At 45.7% G+C, this 20,789-nt stretch overlaps 1 protein-coding gene and 2 non-coding genes across 3 annotated transcripts; all 3 read left to right on the forward strand.

The window, feature by feature from the left end:
- Positions 1-2,813: 2,813 nt before the first annotated feature.
- On the forward strand, positions 2,814-2,885 carry TRNAR-CCG. Its single transcript has one exon. It is a non-coding gene; the product is annotated as a tRNA-Arg (tRNA).
- Positions 2,886-3,427: 542 nt separating this feature from the next.
- On the forward strand, positions 3,428-3,499 carry TRNAR-CCG. Its single transcript has one exon. It is a non-coding gene; the product is annotated as a tRNA-Arg (tRNA).
- A 9,413-nt stretch (positions 3,500-12,912) lies between these two features.
- On the forward strand, positions 12,913-15,825 carry LOC9653682 (cytochrome b561, DM13 and DOMON domain-containing protein At5g54830). Its single transcript, XM_002978335.2, has one exon. The coding sequence runs from the start codon at positions 12,971-12,973 to the stop codon at positions 15,716-15,718; it is 2,748 nt and encodes a 915-aa protein (XP_002978381.1). The 5' UTR covers positions 12,913-12,970; the 3' UTR covers positions 15,719-15,825.
- Positions 15,826-20,789: the final 4,964 nt, after the last annotated feature.

Here is a 20,789-nt window from a genome sequence, read left to right on the forward strand (position 1 = left end):
CCTTATTCTGTTAAAAGGGCGTGACTGTGTAAACAACTCTAACTCCCTATTTACAGTAGTCTATCTAAACCTTACCGACGGGTTTGGTTTCTTTGCTCAGGAGGGTTGGAGCCTCTGGTTTCTTTCTCTATGTCCTTGTGGGCAGGGGCGTATCACACTTTTGTAACTTTCAATACCCGAAGTCACATTTGCGACAACTACTCTCAGTTGAAGCAAAGGTGTTTTCTATGTGCCAATGCTGCCAAAAAGGAGTAGTATATAAATTCACATATTATGAATGACCATCAAAATCATATTGGGATTTCTGATCTCTTCTTCGTTGAAGTGTACTTAATATGCTTTTAGCTCGCTCTTTTTCAAGTTTTTCTTTAGCTTACTTGAATAATGATTTAGTTTATTCTAAAGAGAGGTTAAGATCAAGCATATCACAAGCAAATGTTTTGTAATTTTATTCTAGATTTTATGAATACTTCTTTTTAAACTATCCTTCGCTTATCAAATTATGAGGGAAATGTTATATATCTATTACTTTATTTGGTATAAACAATAACAATTTTATGCATAAGGACTGAAAACTCGTAGATGTCTCAAGCTAATTTGCTTCCCAATCCAAAGACGATAAGGAATATCTGCAAGAGGCTGGGTAGGTATTTTGATTGCGAATATATATATAGCTATATTAATCGCCTCGACCGAGAATGATAGTGGCATTCCTATGTGAATAAGCATGCTATGTGCACTCTCTATAAGAGCCTGGTTCATTCTTTCAGCAACTCCATTTTGAACAGGACTATCTAGAGCTGTAAACTGCTGCTGGATACCACTCTCATTACACAGCTTCATAAAACTTTGTGCCTTGTACTCGCCACCTCTGTCACTGCGTAAAGTCTTGAGCTGCTTGCCAAGAAGAATTTCAGCAGAAGCCTTGTAAACTTTAAAGTGATCAAGAACTTCAGATTTCTTGGCCAAAAGTCTCACGACTGTGTAGCATGAGTAGTCATTAATGAATGTAAAAAAATACCTCATTCCACGATGACTTTGGACATGGAGAGGCCCACACACATCTGTGTGAACGAGCTCAAGAGGCAGACTGCTCTTGGATTCTGAAAACTTTGGAAATGATGTGCGTGCTTGTTTTCCTAGCACACAAGCCTCATAAAATTCAAGCTTGCCTGTAAACTTGAATTCTTGTGCATGTGCTTGATCTCTGGACATTGCTTTGAGGGCGCCTTCATGCACATGGCCTAGACGCTCATGCCACAACTAGAGATTACTCGCTCGAGTTGAGAGCACTCAATCTGGCTGCTTATCTGGAACTACCATGGTGGCATTGAGTTTATAAAGTCCAGAATATCATTGTCCATAAGCCACTGTTTGATCTGTCTTCTCGTCTGGCATAATAGCCTGCTTGGTGTTAAAAAATAAAATAGAAACCGTTGTCAGAAGCTGCACCGATTGAGAAAAGATGATACGTCAAGCCCTCGGCCGTGGACAGAGGACACGAAGCTGCTCGTGCTCACGCCAGAGGGGATCGGCTTGGAAGTCTTGGAAGTGACGAGGCTGAGGTTGGTGTTTTTTTGACATAACTACTCAGACAAATGTTTTGCAACTTTGTAAATGTATTCAAGGAAACCACAGAGTGCTTTGTGTAGATCGTCTCGTTTTGCCACTGCCAAAGCGTACACTTCCATCTACCCCTGGAACGTTGTTTTATGGCATGGCGTTGCAAAAACAAAATAAAGAAAACTAAAGAGAACATAGACCTGGAAGGTTGAAGCCCCGGGTGTTATCTAGTTCGTTGAACAACAAGCATCCTAGTTAGAACAAACAGTATACGAGTAGATTCAGGCATCTTTTCTTATAAATTCAATCATTGTTTTCATTGAGGTTGGACCATTGTCATGTATGTCTTCAGCTGGATTGAAGATCGCAGGTGCCCAACGTTGTTTCTCAGCTCCCAGGTCTTTGCGTTGAGCGCAGCAAGAATATAACTCAAAGTGCTGACAATCTCTCCAAAACGTTGACACAAAATATCTCCAATCTAGTGGCATTTTTCTTCTTGGCACACGCTATGACATGGCGTTTTTCTTATCGTCGTTGACAGCACCAGCATATCACTTGGCTTCTTCATGACAAGAAATTAGAACAAATCGAAACATGTGCGAACCTGGCAATGTGAAACTCAACTTCCAATGATCATTAGTTTTGTTAGTATTCACACAGTTTTGTCCACATCGGTGAGTTTCCTTTCGCATTGAGAATTCCTTGGCCCGTTGTTTTGCGCTTTGCTTGTTTGAGTTGTTTGAGCATATCATCTTAGCTTGACTGTGTCACTGGTTCCCTTTTGCATTGCAATCGAAAAGAAAGAGCGTGGTGTCTTCAAACGTTGAGAGTTTTAACACGAATTCTTGATCGCCTCTAGCCTTTCTTTTATCGTTGGTTATACCTCTTAGCTTGTTGCTTCGCTTTCTTGTCCCCAGCAAATCTCTGTCTTAGTCGCTTCAAAGAAAACCCCTACCTAAATGAACTTACCAGTGCGAAGCTGCCTACCTGGACCACAACCCCAACCCCAAGACTGTTGGAACTAAGCTGAACATGCACACAACCAGGGCAGGTAGCTCAGTGGTAGAGCACCTGGCACCGGTGTAGGAGGTCCTGGGCTCAATCCCCGGCCTGTCCAGATCCATTTTCCAACATGGTATCGGAGCTATGGTTGGATGGCCTGTGGTAGGCATGGACTGGGCAGGTAGGGATGTGTGGTGTGTTCAGCTTAGGGGGGAGTGTTAGAACTAAGCTGAACATGCACACAACCAGGGCAGGTAGCTCAGTGGTAGAGCACCTGGCACCGGTGTAGGAGGTCCTGGGTTCAATCCCCGGCCTGTCCAGATCCATTTTCCAACATGGTATCGGAGCTATGGTTGGATGGCCACCTGGCACTGGTGTAGGAGGTCCTGGGTTCAATCCCCGGCCTGTCCAGATCCATTTTCCAACATGGTATCGGAGCTATGGTTGGATGGCCTGTGGTAGGCATGGACTGGCAGGTAGGGATGTGTGGCGTGTTCAGCTTAGGGGGGAGTGTTGGAACTAAGTTGAACATGCAGGTAGGGATGTGGTAGGCATGGACTGGCAGGTAGGGATGTGTGGCGTGTTCAGCTTAGGGGGGAGTGTTGGAACTGTGGTAGGCATGGACTGGCAGGTAGGGATGTGTGGCGTGTTCAGCTTAGGGGGGAGTGTTGGAACTAAGTTGAACATGCAGGTAGGGATGTGTGGCGTGTTCAGCTTAGGGGGGAGTGTTGGAACTAAGTTGAACATGGTATCGGAGCTATGGTTGGATGGCCTGTGGTAGGCATGGACTGGCAGGTAGGGATGTGTGGCGTGTTCAGCTTAGGGGGGAGTGTTGGAACTAAGTTGAACATGCACACAACCAGGGCAGGTAGCTCAGTGGTAGAACACCTGGCACCGGTGTAGGAGGTCCTGGGTTCAATCCCCAGCCTGTCCAGATCCATTTTCCAACAAAGACATCCCGTCCGCCATCACTGCTCTAACCCTTCATCAACTATGAACTCTAAACTTCTATTATGTTTAGTCCAAAACAAAGCATCTTATGAGCTACTTAATTACTCATCGCTAGTCCTGTTGATCAGACAGCCTGCTGGATGGCTCTTCTATGCTGCTATTGCATGCCTGCACAATAAACTTTTGGATCTCAGCTAGTGATAAAACCTTATAAACAAAATTACACCTTTGTTTAATGTTTGAAGAAGTTTTGGGTTTTTTTCCTCAACTTCTCAATAAGCTTATTGACAACATCTTAAACCACAATAATCATTTGTTTAAACCATTGTGGCATCTATAATGTCTGTTGTGTTAGATATAACTAAATTTTGTTTTTGTGTTTTTGGGGATCTTTTGATAAATGTATATTTTCACCTTTTTTTTCTTAAAGCAGTTGGAGATGTTGTCATTTTGGAAGGATAAATATGTTTTCAAAAATAACATGTGATAATCTCTAATAGACAAAAGAACTCAGCTGAATATTGTTAAAAGGTTAATTAGTAAATATTGAGATTCCAAGGTGATCCCAACCAAGTGCTATATTGTGCAAAAACTCCTTCGAATCAACAATAATAACCAACTCATCGGCAATAATAACTTGATTATTTTTTACTAACTTCACAACAGCAACAAATTAGGTGGATCAATCATTTATATTTACAATAAAAACTATGGTTATTTTTATTGCATTATTTTATGTAAAACTTGGAGATCCACCATGTTCATGATTAAAACTAGTTTCCCTAAATTGATATTGCATTTAAATAAAAAATACTCTAATAAATAACTCACCCTGACATTATTATTATAGATTTGAAGTATACAAACCAAAACATTTCCATGTCCCAAAGGAACACAATAGTAAATGCGTTGCTCATCAAAATATTTAATCCTTCTGGTACCTATGAGAAATTGTGTGGTATTTTGTATATGGACTATACTACCTTTATGAAATTGAAACAAAAAATATAAATCAAGATCAAATTTAAATTATATATAAAACTAGTTCAAATAATATGGCATAACATAAAAATACTGAGGAATAAAAAAATCACATACAAAAAATAAATTTAATAAAATATATATTATAATTTGACCTTAATATGAGGCCACAAAAGCAAGCTTAATCACAAAGACAAAAGAAATTACAAACAAAGATTGTGTAATTTAAAAATAATGACTACAAAATAAACCTAAAAAATAACTCAAAAATGAGTATGGCACAAGGCCACATGTTTAACAAAAGATATTTTCACAAAATAACTCTAAAAAAAGTTTAATATGATGCCACACACTTAGCAAAAAACATTTTTATATTATGACTCTAGAAAAAACCTAGTGCAAGGGCACATGCTAAACTAGAAATATTTTTACAGACTAACCTAAAAAAAAACTTAGTGCAAAGCCACATGCTAAGCTAAAAACATTTTTATAAATTGACCCTAGAAAAAACTTAGTATGAAGCCTTATGCTAAGTAAGAAACAATTCCACAAATTAACTCCACAAAAAGCTCAGTACAAGGCCATAAGCTAATCCAAAAATATTTCATCATATTTACTCTAGATAGTGCAAGGCCACATGCTAATCAAAAAATGTTTCCACAGATTAACTCTAGAAAAAACTTAGCACAAGGTCACTCTCTAAGCAAAAAATATTTTACCATAACAATTGTAAAAGAAATGAGTCACATATTAAGAAAAAATTGTTTTATCAAATAACTCAAAAAAGAGTTTGGCATAAGGCCACACACTAAATAAAAAAAAATTCCAGTATACGTGAAATTTTTTTTTCTAAAGAACGAGCCAAGCTAAGCGTGAAGTTACACACCAAGAAATAAAAAGCAAAAGTATTTAATTAAGGCTTACCATTGCTGAAATGTTATATTCAAGTCATACTAGAAAACTTTCAAAAATCCTAAATTAAAGCCTAATATCCATTGAAGTTGTGCAATATTGACAAGTGAAATAATCTAGTACAAAAAGGGAACTCCAAAAGCTATACTTTTATGACCAATCAAACAACACAAATAATGTGGTATAAGGAGCAAAATGCAAAAGATATGTTTTTCTGCTAAATGAAAGAAAAAGAAAAACAAGAGAAAAAAGAGTAAAATTGCTATTTATAAAAGATATAAGAGGAAAAATAAAGAATAAAAAATTTATAACAACTAAAAATATTGTGCAACATTGTAAAAATTTTATATCCAAAAAAGCATATTATATTATAAAACTAAAAATATTTTCATCTAGCATGTTCATAGCATGTGACGTCACATTAAAGAATTTTCAAGTGCAAAATATTCCCACACGTGTCAGTGAGAAATTTAGGGCTAAGGTTTCATTTTTTATGGTTTCAACAATGGGAGGCAGCAGATGTAAAGATAGATCTCACAGCTTGATAGATCAAGTTCTGATATATGCTTGGTCAGGCATGTCTGATGTAGGTTGGAAGTAGGCTAGAACAATCCATCCCCACCTCCTTTTGAGACTGTTTGTCGATAAGTTCGTCTGCCCAACGAGCTGATTTGCGATCATATTCCTCTCTTTCCTTTTCTCTTTTCAGCCTTCTTGCGTTCTTGATCTGATCCCGCAGCACGATCTTGATCACAATCTCTTTCTGCACAAGAATTTCCTTCTGCATGAGCTAAAGTAATAAGCTTTAAAACATCCTTTCATATTCCAGATTTCTCATTGCGAAAATGTGAGCTCGATTTTAAACTCGATTTTGGAAGAAAGCAGATGATTTCGTCAGGGTGATGGCCAAACAAGGAAGGAACCTGCACGTGTTTGAAATTCTCGAATGTTTCAAGAATAAAAGAGCAAACACATCTCTTTGGTGATGTAAATCAAGGGCTTTGGAAATTAATAAAGAAGCTCCCCTTTTGGTACTTATGCCTCCAAATGGGTGTATTATTATTCTCAGATATACTGGAATGCTGTGTAATATGCTCTACGTCTCCACCTCTTCATATAAAACTACCTTCGACACCTAGACTTTGCTCAGCAGCAGCAGGGGCCATTTCTTCATCCTATTCTTCTCTGATGCATGAGAGATAGACATGGAAGAAAAACTATTCCAAAACCAATGTGTGTTCGTTCTAGAGCATTCTCCAAGCCTGTCCTGGTTTCAGTCGTCACATCATTTTGGCCCACTCAGCAAGTGCATGATGCCTTCGTGTTTGATTAACACAAAGATCCAAGCTCAGTGCAACAAGAGCTGGAAAACAAATAAGTCTTCGTCAATTGCCTTTTTTCTTTGGTTTTAAGCATGAAAGATCAACCCTCTAGGAGGTTGCCAAGCGCTTGCCAAGCGCTTGCCAGCAGGAAGCATCTCATAGAGACACCCGAGTTTGCAGCCCTTCACTGCACACACCACCTGAATTGTAGTCCTCATGTCTTGGGTCTAGAAGCAGATGAGGACGTGCCTCTTTAGGCCCTTTGCGGTGCAAGGTTGTCAAGGAGCATATAGTCAGAGTCAGGCTTCTGCCACGTGGCACAGGGGGGACTTAGGTCAGCCACGGCCATGACCATGTACCCTGTTTTCTCTCTCATTAGCGTCTCCTCAGATCATTATCATGGTATCAGATTGTAGATCCTGATGGTTCATCATGCTAGGAGAGACCTGTGCTTTCTGATCAACAACCACCGACTACACAGAGTATGGAACATGACGAGTAGTAGTGCTGCTGCCAGTGCATTGGAGCAGCGTTTAATCCCTTTGTACAAGGGAGATTTTGCAAATTGGGCTGCCCTCTTGAAGGTCGTTTTCTTGGTGTGATAATTACAATGGGATTGTCGTAGGCAAAGAATCTAACCAGCCCAAGGTGCTCTCGAATTAGCATACTGGAAGCTGCACAATAAGTGAGCCCTATTAACAATGGGTATTGGTCCAGACAAGCAGTATATTCATCTTCTTGATCTTGATAACAATGCTCTAACAAATTGAACCAATTTAACTCAGTTTCTTAATGCTCAAATGGTTGAACATGTGGTCACATTGAAGGGTGAGTTTTTCACTTTAAAGATGGATCCCCAATTGCCTGTTGAGAAGTTTATCAATGACATTCTCTACTATGAGAAGCAAATTGGGGGTCCATCTTTAAAAGTGAAGAACTCACCCTTCAACATGACCACATGTTCAACTGTTTGAGCACCAAGAAATTGGGTTAAATTGGTCCAATTTGTCAAGATCAAGAAAATGAATATACTCCAATAAGGGCTTGCTTGTTGCGCAGCTTCCAGTCTGCTAATTTGGGAGCACCTTGGGCTAGTTCAGGTTCTTTGCCTGCAACAATCCCATCGCAATTATCACACAAGAAAACAACCTTCAGGAGGGCAGCCCAATTTGCAAGCTCTCCCTTGTACAAAGGGATTTAAACGCTGCTCCAATGCACCGGCAGCAGCACTACTGCTTGCCATCTTCCACCATACTCTATGTAGTTGGTGGTTGTTGATCAGAAAGCACACTGGCATGGTGAACCATCAGGATCTACAATCTGATACCATCTGAGGAGACGCTAATGAGAGAGAAAACAGGGTACATGGTCATGGCCGTGGCCACCAGCGTCTGACCTAACCGCCCCTGTGCCACTGGCAGAAGCCTGACTCTGACTTGGATTGTGTTCTAAACTAGAGCGGTGGTTTGTTACCTGGGATGAGAAGAGAAGATTTTATGGTCTGGAATCCTCTCACTGGAGCGTCCAAGATTCTCCCAACATGGGTCTTAGACTACGTTCTTAGAACACTACAATGGTCGTCTGGAAAGCGCTATTGGGTCTGTGTAGTCAAGACAACCTAAATTTACAGGTGCCCAATCTTACCTGGGAAAGTTTGCTTGATAGAAAACAATTTATACTATAGGCTAATCTGTATGATTGATGGTTGTCATCGTATGGCTGATAGTATAATTGTATGGTGAATCTTTTTTTGTTACAATGTTATTTGATCATAAAGGTTATGCTCAATAAACTATAATTCTTATTGATTTTTTGGAAAAAGTCCTATAAGATTAAATGTCACGGATGGGAAATTACAATTGATTGATTTATTTAATCCTAATTTATAAACCGGGTTAAGTTTAATTGGAATATTACTTTGAATCCTAAAGATGACGGCGCGACCACGCAGCCAAGCACCAGCAGCTCCAATCTTTCGCTCAGAAAATCGCGCCATCCACAAGCTCGTCCAGGAGATCCCACACAATGTCGCTTACAATATCTCTTGCTTTTCCTTCCTTTCATCCGAAGCAAAGATCAGCAATCTGCGAGTTGATGCTCTCAATGTTGGAGTCGAGAAACTTTGCTCGTCTTATCAAAATATCCAGAGTTTCGAGCGGAGGCCAATTTCGCAAGCTTTGTTTCCTCCTCACGCGTTCTACAAATCCAAAACCGACATCAGAGAAGAACACGATGAAGAATTCGATGGTCCATCTCCTGCTGCTGAGCAAAGTCTAGAAGCCCAAGGTGACGGAAGTTTATTGTCTCTTGTGCTGATTCTGGGGTTTGGTGAAGATCTCGAGCATGAGCGCTTGATGGCACGATTTTCGGAATTAGAAGCCGACGAAGCGGCAGCAGCTGCTAAAGAGTTTGAGGACGAGTATGAGCACGATCAAGATGGTTTCTTCCGAGCTGAAAGGACCCCCATGTAAGTTTTTGAGCTTCGATTGTTTTGTTCAAAAAGTCTCTGATAAAACTTCTCTTTTCTTTTTCCAGTTTGAGATGTGGAAGCGAAAGACTTGGAACACGACGTCTCGACTGCTCCAGACCGTCCCGAGAAGCGAAATCACGACAAGAAAAGCCTCAAAGCGAGTCACTTGATCTTCCGGAGACCGATATTATCTATACAAGACAAGGGAAAGAGGCTATGGATCCAAAGAGCCGACGAAGCTCGCAGCAGGAACTATCAAAGGTAAATTCGTAGAGCTCAAGAAAATATCTCAGAAACCTGTTTTTCGTTTCCAGGTTTTTGTCTCTGTGGTCGATCGAGCACCAGGGGACGCTGTTCTTGAGCTGCGACCAATCCAGGTACCCGAAAGCACCTCCATGCCAATGTCTAGATTCAAGCAAAGACATGGTGGGTGAAAAATCGCTGGAAAGTGAGAGATTTACGAGATTTTATTTGTTTTGGATGAGAAAATTCCCAAGGTGAGAAGTTTTTAATTCAGAAAAGATGTGAGATTACTTGAAAGATGTGAATGTTGAGCTTACAGGAGTGTCTTGCGAGCCTCAAGTCGTGTCGAACACTCTCAAGCGTGAGAGAGCAGCACAAGCAAGTAAAATCCAAGCTTGACCTCGAGAACGATCGCAATCTCTACAGCCGGATTTCCAACACGCTGATCGAGATGTATGGAAAGTGTGGCAGTGCCGACGACGCTCGCAAGGTTTTTGCGTCGATGCCCGAGAGCTCCAGATCTCCCTTCACGCTCTTCTCCATGCTGGTAGCGTTTGCTCGCAATGGACACCTCCGGGAGGCCAAGGAGCTCTTTGACGAGATGCCCGAGAAGGAGCTAAGCGCCTGGAGCGCGCTCATGTCGGCGTATGCCCGATCGGGGCATATGGACGAGGCGAAAACTCTCTTCGATCGAATGCCCGAGAGGGACGTGATCTCCTGGACTGCGATGCTCAATGCCTACTCGGAGAACTCGCTAGTCGAGGAAGCGAAGAAGATCTTCGATGAGATGCCCGTGAGAGACGTCGTGTCGTGGACTGGCCTGCTCGTCGCGTATGCTCAAACAGGCTATCTGATCGAAGCGAGGAGAGTGTTTGAATCCATGCCCGAGTGGGACACTGTATCCGCGAATGCGATGATCACTGCGTATGGATCGATCCAAAACGTTAGCGAGGCAAGGAAGATCTTTGAGAGCTTGCCAGCGAAGGATCTTGTGTCGTGGAACGCCGCGATCGCTGCGTATGCCCAAAACGGGTATATGATCGAGGCCAAGGCGCTGTTTGATTCCATGCCCGAGCGTAATGCCATCTCCGTGACCACGATGCTGTCGGCCTACGCGCAGGACCACAAGCTCAACCTCGCCAAGAGCCTGTTCGATTCGATGGAGGAGCGAAGCACAGCGTCATGGAATGCGATGCTCGCGGCCTATGCTCAAAATGGTCATCTCGAGGAGGCCAAGATCATCTTTGACACGGTACCTGAGCGATGCGTGGTGTCCTGGAACGCGATGGTCTCGGGGTTTGCGCAGAACGATCGCCTGGAAGAAGCCCGGGAGCTCTTCGATCGAATGCCGGCCAGAAATATCTCGTCGTGGAACGCGATGCTAGCGGCATACGCCCAGCACAGGGACGTGATCCACGCCAAGCTCCTGTTCTTCGCAGAGATCCCCGACCGCGGCCCCGCGGCATGGATGTGCCTGATCCTCGTCCACACCTACACTGGCCAGATCGATCGCGCGGGCAAGATCCTGGCGACAATGCCGGTTCCCAGCGCCGTGGCTTGCAATGCCGTCCTGGTGGCCTACTCCCAGATCGGCCGCTTCGATCGCGCCGCAGAGATCTTCGTGTTGATGCACCTGGAAGATTGCGGCGCTGATGAGACGAGCTTCACATGCCTTCTCCTGGGATGTAGCCACAGCGGCGACATTTCGAGGGCGCGATCCATCTTCCAGTCCCTGGCCCTGGATTTCGCCAAGATGGCGCGGAAGCAGCACTACTGCGGGATGATCGATGTGCTGAGCCGTGCCGGGCACCTGCGTGACGCGCAAGAGCTCCTGGAGTCTATGCCTTACAAGCCCGATGCCGCCGATTGGAGGTCTCTGCTCAAGAACCACAAGAGAAGAGGACGATGTAGCAGCAGTAGTGATTCACGCAAAGATGTGGATGAATCCAGCAGCGCTGTGAGAGGAGTCCTCGCGCCAAGGGACGCGCAGGGGTATATTCTCCTTGCCAACATGTTTGCTCATTAGGAGAATATTCTATAAAATTTTAGCCACAGTGTCCACCACCAGCCAGTCGCTACCATCTCCAGTGGCTTGCAGCTGAATCGAGGTGCGTAGCCATGCGCCGCCCACTGCGTGTGCACCTCGACACCATATCTCTGGACAAACCTGACGATGCGCTTGGAAGCAGGACGTAGCAACGAGAAGAGCAGCATCTTCTCCCTTCGCTGGCTGAGCCTGAAACCCAGGGTGCCAGTACTGAGTAACCGATGCACCCTGGGCATGCTCGTCTCTGATCAATTCCGGCCAGCTGATGCTCGGATCACTCGACGAGCGTTTGCCTGCCGTAGAAGGCCACCAGAGAAGAAACAGCCGGCCCGATAGACGCAAGAGCCTTGGAGAGCCGCTCCAAGTGTTGGCGGTCTTGTAAGAACTTGTGAATATGCAGATAGGGAGTGAAAGGCTCGTGCGCAGGCTTGTCGAAGAAGGCGGCCCCTCCGACCCGGATGTTTGGTCCGACCACCTCTAAGATGAGCACGGCGCAGCAGGATAGGAAAAAAGTTCAATGATAGGCCCGTCGCCTGGCAATGAAGTGGTCGGCGAAGTACCTCATCACTTCCACAGAAGGTTCCCCAAGGCCAAGCTCCGGCTTGATCTCAACAAGCATGACGAGAATCCATTCGCTCATGATCAGAGCTTCGACCTTGATATCAGGTTCCGCATCAAACCCACGACTGGAGACTCGGTGACCCTCAAAGTAACGTTAGGAATCGTGCTCCTCAAGTACTTGAGCAGCATCTCTGCGAAAGCAGCTTGGCGTTGCCACTTGTCATCGAAGAACTTCTGTGGGCGAAACTCCAGTCGACCGCGTCTGGCACACAGTGCTTGAGGTAGCACCGGAACAGCTCGTTTGCCAAAGGCAGGGGCACTGCGCTAGATCTCAGTGTGCTTCATGGACCAGGGGTCATCCTGTTCCTTCGCAAAGAGATTGAGTGTCCATTTGGGATATGCCTTACCGTGTAGACATGAGCAGCGCCCTGAGCCATAGTCAACGCCCCTGGAGCCTGACATAGTCCTTGTATTCACATCGACGTTGGACGTGAAAATCAAACCCTAAATGCTAAACATATTTTTAGTTTTAAACATATTTAAATAAAAATGTGTATATTAATTAACCCAAAACCCTAGAGTAAATGGTTGGAATTGAAATGAATTTAATATCTATCAAAATTCCATTATGTTAATATTAATAAATGGCATCGTAATTATATATTTAAACTTTATAAAAGGTTTTTAAACATGATTATGTCATTAGTTCTTGAGGACGTCCATTGACTTTGATAATGTTTAAAGGCACGTTTCATTTTTAAAAGCTTCTAGTCATATTTAAATTTTTTAAAATGTTTTAACCTCTTTCTTTTAAGCATGATTAAAAAATTTAAAACCCTGGTGTTTTTAGGGCTCTTGGAGATCCAGATCTATAGGCGCTCACAGGAATCCAAATGCGATCGCTGCTCCACGCCAAGGATGAAGAGCTCGTCGGATCGGCCGACAGGTACCGCCATTCTTCTTGCTCCGATTCCCCTCCTCCTCCTCCTCCTCCTCCTCCTGTGCTCTTCGATCGGGAGGGGCAGCAGCCAGGGCTGCTCCAAGGACAGCCCTCTCGTCGGATTCTCGGCCGATCTCGGCATGATCCAGCACCAGCTGCGGGGCCGCGTGACCATCCTCGACGACTGTAGCTTCCGCGTCACGGGATTCGACATGATCCAGGGCTCGCCCCACGTCTGCTGGTGGGGATCTCTGGGCGAGGATTTTCGCAACCTCACGCAGGGATTCCCAGTCTCGGCCGCGCCGCTCAACCACACTCTCCTCAGCGACGACATGGAATTTCAGCTCCTGGAGAATGTGACTTGGGAAAAAATCCAAGTCCTCGCGGTCTGGGACGAGATCACAGCCTCGGACTTTGGTCACGTAGTTCTTGACTCGAGCTGGAAGAATTCGAGCTCTTCTTCTTCTTCGCAAAGAAAGGTTCCAGCCACAGTCTTGGAGAACTGCGTGGAGCTTAGCCCGCTATACAGGCTAAGGTGGAGCTTGCTTCCAGGGAATTCTAGCTCGCTTCCAGGGAATGGTTCTTCGGTGGATATAGCGCTCGAGGCAGTGGTGCCGGAGACGAAGTATATGGCGTTTGGATGGGCGATGCCAGGGAAAGAGAACTACTTGATGATGAACGCGGACGTGGTGGTGGCGGGATTTAAGAACAGGGACACACCCTTCGCGGAGGACTACTACATCAGCAAGTATAGCGAATGCAACTGGGACTTTCAGAATCCATCCGGTGTGTGTCCCGACGTTGTTTACGACAGTAGCAGCGACAACAGCACCACTGTGCTTGTCCACGGCCAGCACGTAGACGGAGTAGCGTTCGTCCGCTACAACAGGCCGCTGTATAGCTCCGACACCAAGCTCGACGTCTCGATCGATCCCAGCGCCAACATGACTGTGATATGGGCGCTCGGTCCGCTCAAGCCACCGGACAGCTTGCAGCCGTTTTACTGGCCGCAGAACCACGGTGGTCCGGGGAGAGTCTCGTTTGGACACGTAAACTTGGTTCTCTCCGACGCTGTGAATCAGTGCTCGGGCCCCCTGGTGGCGACGGAAGCCGAGCCGACGATCGACGTGATTGTAGCGGACAGAGGCTCTCCGCTCGTGGTTACGTCGGAGGAAGCGGCACACTATCCGAATCCACCCAGCCCGACCAAAGTTCTCCACATCAACAAGAAGGAGGCTCCCATTGTCCAAGTTGAGAGGGGCGTTCCAGTGATTTTTTCCATACAAGCGGGTCACGACGTCGCGTTCTACATCACCTCGGACCCCGTTGGGGGGGCGACAAATCCAAACGAGACCATTTTTGCGGGTGGCCCGGATGCTCACGGAGTGTTGTCGCATCCGTTGGCTTTGAGCTGGCTTCCAAACAGGACGACGCCGGACGAAGTATACTACCAGGCTTTCTTCGAGAAGAAGATGGGATGGAAAATCCAGGTGGTGGATGGCGGCCTCTCGGACATGTACAATAGCAGCGTCGTTTTGGCCGAGCAACAGGTGACGGTTTTTTGGACGACGAGTGGCACGAACATATCGTTCGCGGTGAGAGGCGAGCGAAAGAGCGGCTATCTCGCGATATCCTTTGGCAGAGGGATGGTGAACTCGTTCGCCTACGTAGGCTGGGTAGGGGCGGACGGGACTGGATACGTGAAAAGCTACTGGATCGACGGCAGGGACGCGTCAAACATTCATCAAACAAGCGAGGAGCTGTGGGACAGGAGGTGCTCGTCCGAGAAGGGTGCAGTGACTTTCGAGTTCACCAGGAGCTTGCAACCGCGGTGCTCGTCGGACAACGACAAGGCCTGCAAGAAGAACGTCGTGGATCCATCGGTGCCGCTGAGGATCGTCTGGGCGATGGGATCAAAGTGGGACGCAAACTTCCCGTCGGACAGAAACATGCACGACAGAACGAGCAGGAAGGCAACGGTGATCTACCTGGAGAAAGGCGCGGCCGAGGCGGACGAAGAAGTGAAGCCCGTTCTCGTCGTCCACGGGTTTATGATGTTCCTGGCCTGGGCGGTCTTGTTCCCGGGAGGCGTGGTAGCGGCAAGGTATCTCAAACACTTGGAGAACAACGTTTGGTTCCAGGCACACACTTATCTCCAGTACTCGGGCGTCACCGTGATGCTGCTAGCCTTCCTGTTCGCGGCTGCCGAGCTCCGGGGCCTCCACACAGAGACGGTGCACGTAAAGCTGGGACTGTTCAGCATTCTCCTGGCTTGCTTCCAGCCGGTGAATGCGTTCTTCCGCCCCGCAAAGTCTCCGCCGGGCCAGCAGCAGCACAAGCTGAGGATGATTTGGGAGTACTTGCACGTCTACTCGGGGAGGGGCGTGCTGGTTTTTGGGCTCGTCACTTTGGCCTCGGGGATGTCTCTACTGGCGGATATCTATGGGAGCGAGCACGTCCGGGGCTTTGAGTGGGCCTTGCTCGGCTGGGTGTTCATGGTCTCTGGGATCATTGGCTACTTGGAGCTGAGACAGTTTTGGAACAAGGGAAAAGCTCGAGAGGCTCCTCCGGCGTGGGACGCGGATGGGCGATCGGTTCACGTCCTGGACGACAGTGATGAGGAGCGCGAAGATGACTCTGCGGGCTTGCTGGTGAATGGAAACTCGCGGCACGAGTTCCCAGCGGCATCGAGAGGGATGGAAGTCCAGCTAGAAGCATTCCATTGATGTGCTGAGTATATATATAACTTAGGATAGTCTGGAATTCTCACAAAAAATCTTTGTTAGTCTGTAGTCTGAAAATCAATTTTATGTGTTAAACAAAATTCAACTTAGTCAAAAGTATTCCAAAGAATTTAGTTCTTTGTTTGTTTTATAATATGCTGGAACAGCGATCATCGTCATGAAACAAGACCATGAAGTCTCTGTGTCCATCTGTTTTGAACATTCCAACGGAAACTCGATTGCATTGTTGAGATCTTTTCTCTGCAAATCTTTTCTCCACAAATCCCTTTATAAACATATTCATGAAAGGCAATATCTTCATATCATCTTCAAGATCCAGGAGGAACTTCCCAAAGCTCTATCGAGCATGGCAATTGGGATGGTGGCGTGCTTGATGAGGTCCACGGTCCCTTGGGATGGAACTGATATATCCTCGCAAATGCTAGATTGGAAAATTGGATGATATCGCTTGGGAAGATTTTCTTCATCACCCTCCTCTTGTTCCTTTCCCAACAACTGCCTCTAGTTCACGAACCCTTGGATATATCTCCTCCTCAGCAGAGCCATGAAACTGTGGCAGCTCTGGCACTGCGAGGTCCTGCTATTCTCTCGCAACAATTTTGAAGGTTCATAGCGTAAGGTGAGTGTTTTCGTTTTTTCTCCTTTCTCGCTCTTTTCTTTTTGTTTGATGTTAGTTGTTAGTCACAGGGAGAGTGCTATGGCCTCACAGCTAACACTATGGCAAGGTGAGAAACACAACCAGGGTAGATGAGAGTTTCCTCCCAAGGCGTCTTCCTTTCTCCAGAGCCTAGCTCTTTCTTTCTCAAGCACTGTAATGAGGTGTTGTCTGTCTTGGAGCCCAGAGTTATGGCTCCATGGCCGGGCCATAGCGTTAAAGGCCGCAAAGTGCCAACTGCATGTTTTCTCTATTGATCAGCTTTTGTTTAATTTTTGCTTTTTCTTCTCAAGCAGAGTGAGTTGCTTGGATCATGTGAAGAGAGTGAGCACTTGGATCGTGTGAAAGAGAGTAATCTGTGAGTGGTACTTGAATCATGTCAAATGTCAAAATTTAAATATAAATTTAAAAATATTTATTTATAAAGTCTGTAAATATATTTATAAGGTCAAATACATGTATTACCATGCCTAGATAATACACTAACTACGTCCATTTCATGAAAATTCTTTGATTTGGTGTTGTCACAAAGTTGGAAAATTAAAGTTAATTTACTAGTGAGGATCGACGTCATCGTCGTTGTAGAACGCCTCGGCGCTGGCCTGAACGTGAGCAGCTCGGTCGCTCGAGGTGGTGATGCAGTTGAGCTTGACGCGCTTGTCCCACGGCGGCCGGACGTTCTCCATCCCTGGGACGAGCTCCTGGATTGTCATCGGTCCCGGAGGCAGCGCGGGGAGGTTGTGGACGTAGCCTCGCTGCCTGGACGCAGCGCAAAACCATTTGGAGTTGACGAGCTCGAGAAAATGTCCTCCCAGCTCCCGCGAGGCATGAACGCTATGTTCTCGAAGTAGAAGAACGGTGGAGGGAGACTGGAAGATGGCAGCGTTCTTGATCTCGTTGGCTGCCCCATCGCCTTGGTTTCGCTGCTCCGGCAGGAAGCCATCGAAGTTGTCCTCCAAGTCGTGGAAGTTGGCGAAGAAGGTATCGTCTTCTCGTTTCCTTTTCCCGTCCGTGGTGTCAACTCTCCGGCTGCTGGCCTTGATTCTTCGTCCCACTCTCGGTAGATCCTTGCAAGGTCTGGTTTTTCTTCAAGCCGTGGTCCTTGGCAAAGATATGCTCGACGACGTCCTCGAGCTTTGCATCGTTTCCTACAGAAATCAATGAATACAAAAGTAGCAAGCATGATCATCGGTTACCGAACAATCCGAGCGCATTATCTATCTGCTCGTCTGAAAAACCCATGGATTTGAGTCTACCATGTAGATGTTGGCAGGCCTTGCGCTGTCAACGATATCCTTTGCCAGGGGCCGCCATCGTCAGAGGAGAAGCACTGCTGCGCAAGCTGCGAGTAACTTTGACAGATTTTCCAGCTTTGTGGCAATACTTTGATCACTAGATCTTTTCTTTGGTTTGATCTTCGAGATTTTGATTGATGTGATCACAGAGATGCATAGAAAAGTTGTGTTTTCGCGAAGAATCCAGGCCGACTCTTTGACAAAGCTTTCTTTTTTTCATCATGTGATCTTTGCAAAATCGTTTTATGACCACAGCGAATTTGACAAGAACTTTGTGACGATTTTCGCACTGAATCTTTTCTTTCGTTTGATCTTCGAGAAATTGACTGATTTCATCACAGAGACGCATGGAAAAGTCGTGGTTTTCGTGGTCTCTTTGACAAAATTTTCCTTGTGATAACAGCGTGTTTGACACGAAAATTTCCAACTTCGTGACGATTTTCGTTTTTGGACCACTGAATCTTTTCTTTGGTTTGATCTTCAAGAATTTTGATTAATGTGATCACAGGAGACGCATGGACAAGTCGTGGTTTATTCGAATCCAAGCAGCTCTTGACAAGATTTTCCTTTTCTCATCCTGTGATCCAGAGAGCCAACCTCGTCTGGCGCAGCCCGGGGGATCCTGGCGCCGCTCAAAGTCCAGGAGCTGGAAGTAGTGCAAGGCTTCGACGTCGGGCACACGAGCTCCGGCCAGTCCCCGGCTGAGCGGATCAAAGCTCTCGGGAACGCCATGCAAGTCCATATGGTGGCATTGCATCTCTCGGTGCTGGCGGACCTCTTCCCAACTGGTATCCGGGTCCTCTCGCTCTTCTCGGGGATCGGCGGCATCGAGGTGCCGTTGAAGCTCGGTATTCCAATCAAGTTCCTCGGGAGCGTCGAAACCAACGCGGTGGTGGCATAGAACCAGGCAGCGAGGAACACATATCGTCTTGGGCGACGTGGCTGAGCTGTCTCGAGAGAGGATCGAGGAGCTCGCTGCTCGAGCCGAGGGTGGCTTCGATTTGGTGGCCGGTGGAAGCCCGTGCAACAACTTCTCGGGTAACAACAGGACTTGGATCACTGGCGATAAGTCGCGGCTCTTCTTCGACTACGTGAGGATTCTCACAACAGTGAGAAGCATCATGGCCAAGTCGGCGTCGTGATCGAATCCACCAGGCAAGTTCTTTTACCCCGAGAACTCTTTCCAAATCGCGAACTTACCTCTGCTCGAAGCAGATCTGGATGCTGCGAAAAAATGTAATCAGCTATGGCTGAGTCTTGAGCATTGGCACCTATGAAAAAGAAATATAGAGGAAGAGAATGTAAGTCATAAGCTTCGCTTGCAAAGCACAAGCAAAGAAAGACAAACGTAAGAGAAAAGCTTGCCCCTGAAAATATCTTCGAGATCAACTTGTCCATCGAAAAGGAAGGAAAAAACACTCTGGAGCCTACCTGCATTGCGAGGATCTTTGAATCGAATACCCGAAATCTCCATGGCGCGATCGATGAGCGATGATGAGAACCTCATCGCCCACAGCTCGTTTCTGCTGGATCGAGGGATCGCGCTGCGCAGTGTCGTCAGCCTGAAAAAGAGATTGAAAAGAGGGCAAGAATACAAGGGAGAATCCAATACCTTGTAACCGTCCTCAACATCGAAAGAGAAGGATAGCGAGTCATCGTACTCGTCCTCGGATTCGGGGGAGGAGCCACACTCTACAAGCATGGCTGGAGCGACGAAAACAAAACCTCCCGGGCTCCCAGTAAGAGGTGTCGCGGAAGATTCAACCGCAGACAAGTGTGCAAATGTTAATAATTTTGATTCACGCTTGCATTACAAAAAATATTCCACGTGCTTCAATTAAATTGTATTATTCGGCCGTATCTTTAAAATTTGATATCTCTTTTCTCTCTCCTATGTGGCACCTAATTTTACACTTCTTTCAGAGAGGTTGAAAAGAAGCAGAGACACACAAGAGAGATATATATATATATATATATATAATTTGCTTAACTTCTCAAAGTTTATTTTATCAATTGGTTTTGCAACCAGAATTTATCCAACCATCAAGCTCTAGTAAATAGATAGTAATTCTACCCAATCATTCATTTATTCATTCATTCATTCATGTTTACATGGTCTTGTAGTGCCCCCTTCTGCATTAGTCCAGTTGGAGAACTACAAAATCACCTCTACAATGATCTTATGAATCCTCTCTAATCTAAACTAGATCCAAACATAAAAAGGAAAGAAATACTTAACCATGTGCTATTGCAAAGATGTTGATGTTGAGATTGATGCACATCTCACAACCTTGATCCCCAGAAGGCAGTGAGTAAGATAGGCATGGAAGAGAAGAGTAGATGTTGAGCAAGTGGAGTGTATGTTATTATGGCCAAGGATATAAAAGACAGAAAGGGGATAAGTCTAGTGTGCTATCACCAGCCTATATAACCACTACATGCCCAGTCATCCAAGTCAAGAATTTAGACCGGAAGAAATTTTGATCTCAATTCCTAACTCAGAAAATGCCTTTGTGCGAAAATCACGATGCAAAATGCATGTACCTCTCTACTCTCCGACGACTAGAGTTGAGCAGCTCTTGCAGCTCAAGCTTCCATTGTAGTGGTGGTAGCAGTTGTGGTGTTAGCCTCTGGTTCTTCCTCATAGTCCTTGAGCTTGTCGCGAGTGTAGTTCTTTATGGCAGTCTCGAGCATCTGTAGTTGGGCCTTGAGCTCCATGTTCTCTTTGGTGAGGCAGGCATTCTCGAGTTGGTACTGCTGCGCTAACTCGAAAGATTCTCAGCAGGTGTTTGGTGTTGGGAGTCCATGAGCCTGTATAGTGCAAAGGATTCCCTTTACCTGATCGAGTTCCTGAGCCATGCTTGCATTTTCTCCTCGTGTGGACGTGCAAAAACATTGCGGAAGAAGCTCTCCATGTCGTCCTGCATGTACACCGCCATGTTGGAGTTATGGTACTGCTCCAGGAAGTTTGTAGGCATGGGACGGATCACTTTCGGTTGCTGCTGGTCCTGATGATGATGCTCATGCTGCTCCGAATTGTAGTGGTGGTGCTTGTTGTTAATGTGCTCATGATGAAATTGGCGTTGCATTGTTGAACAAGGCG

Source organism: Selaginella moellendorffii, unplaced genomic scaffold (genome assembly GCF_000143415.4).
Source record: "Selaginella moellendorffii unplaced genomic scaffold, v1.0 SELMOscaffold_37, whole genome shotgun sequence".
NCBI classification, from domain to species: domain Eukaryota; kingdom Viridiplantae; phylum Streptophyta; class Lycopodiopsida; order Selaginellales; family Selaginellaceae; genus Selaginella; species Selaginella moellendorffii.

What these genes read in the sequence shown, in the direction of transcription:
- LOC9653682 (XM_002978335.2), top strand. Translation starts at nt 12,971, where the DNA reads ATGAAGAGCTCGTCGGATCGGCCGACAGGTACCGCCATTCTTCTTGCT.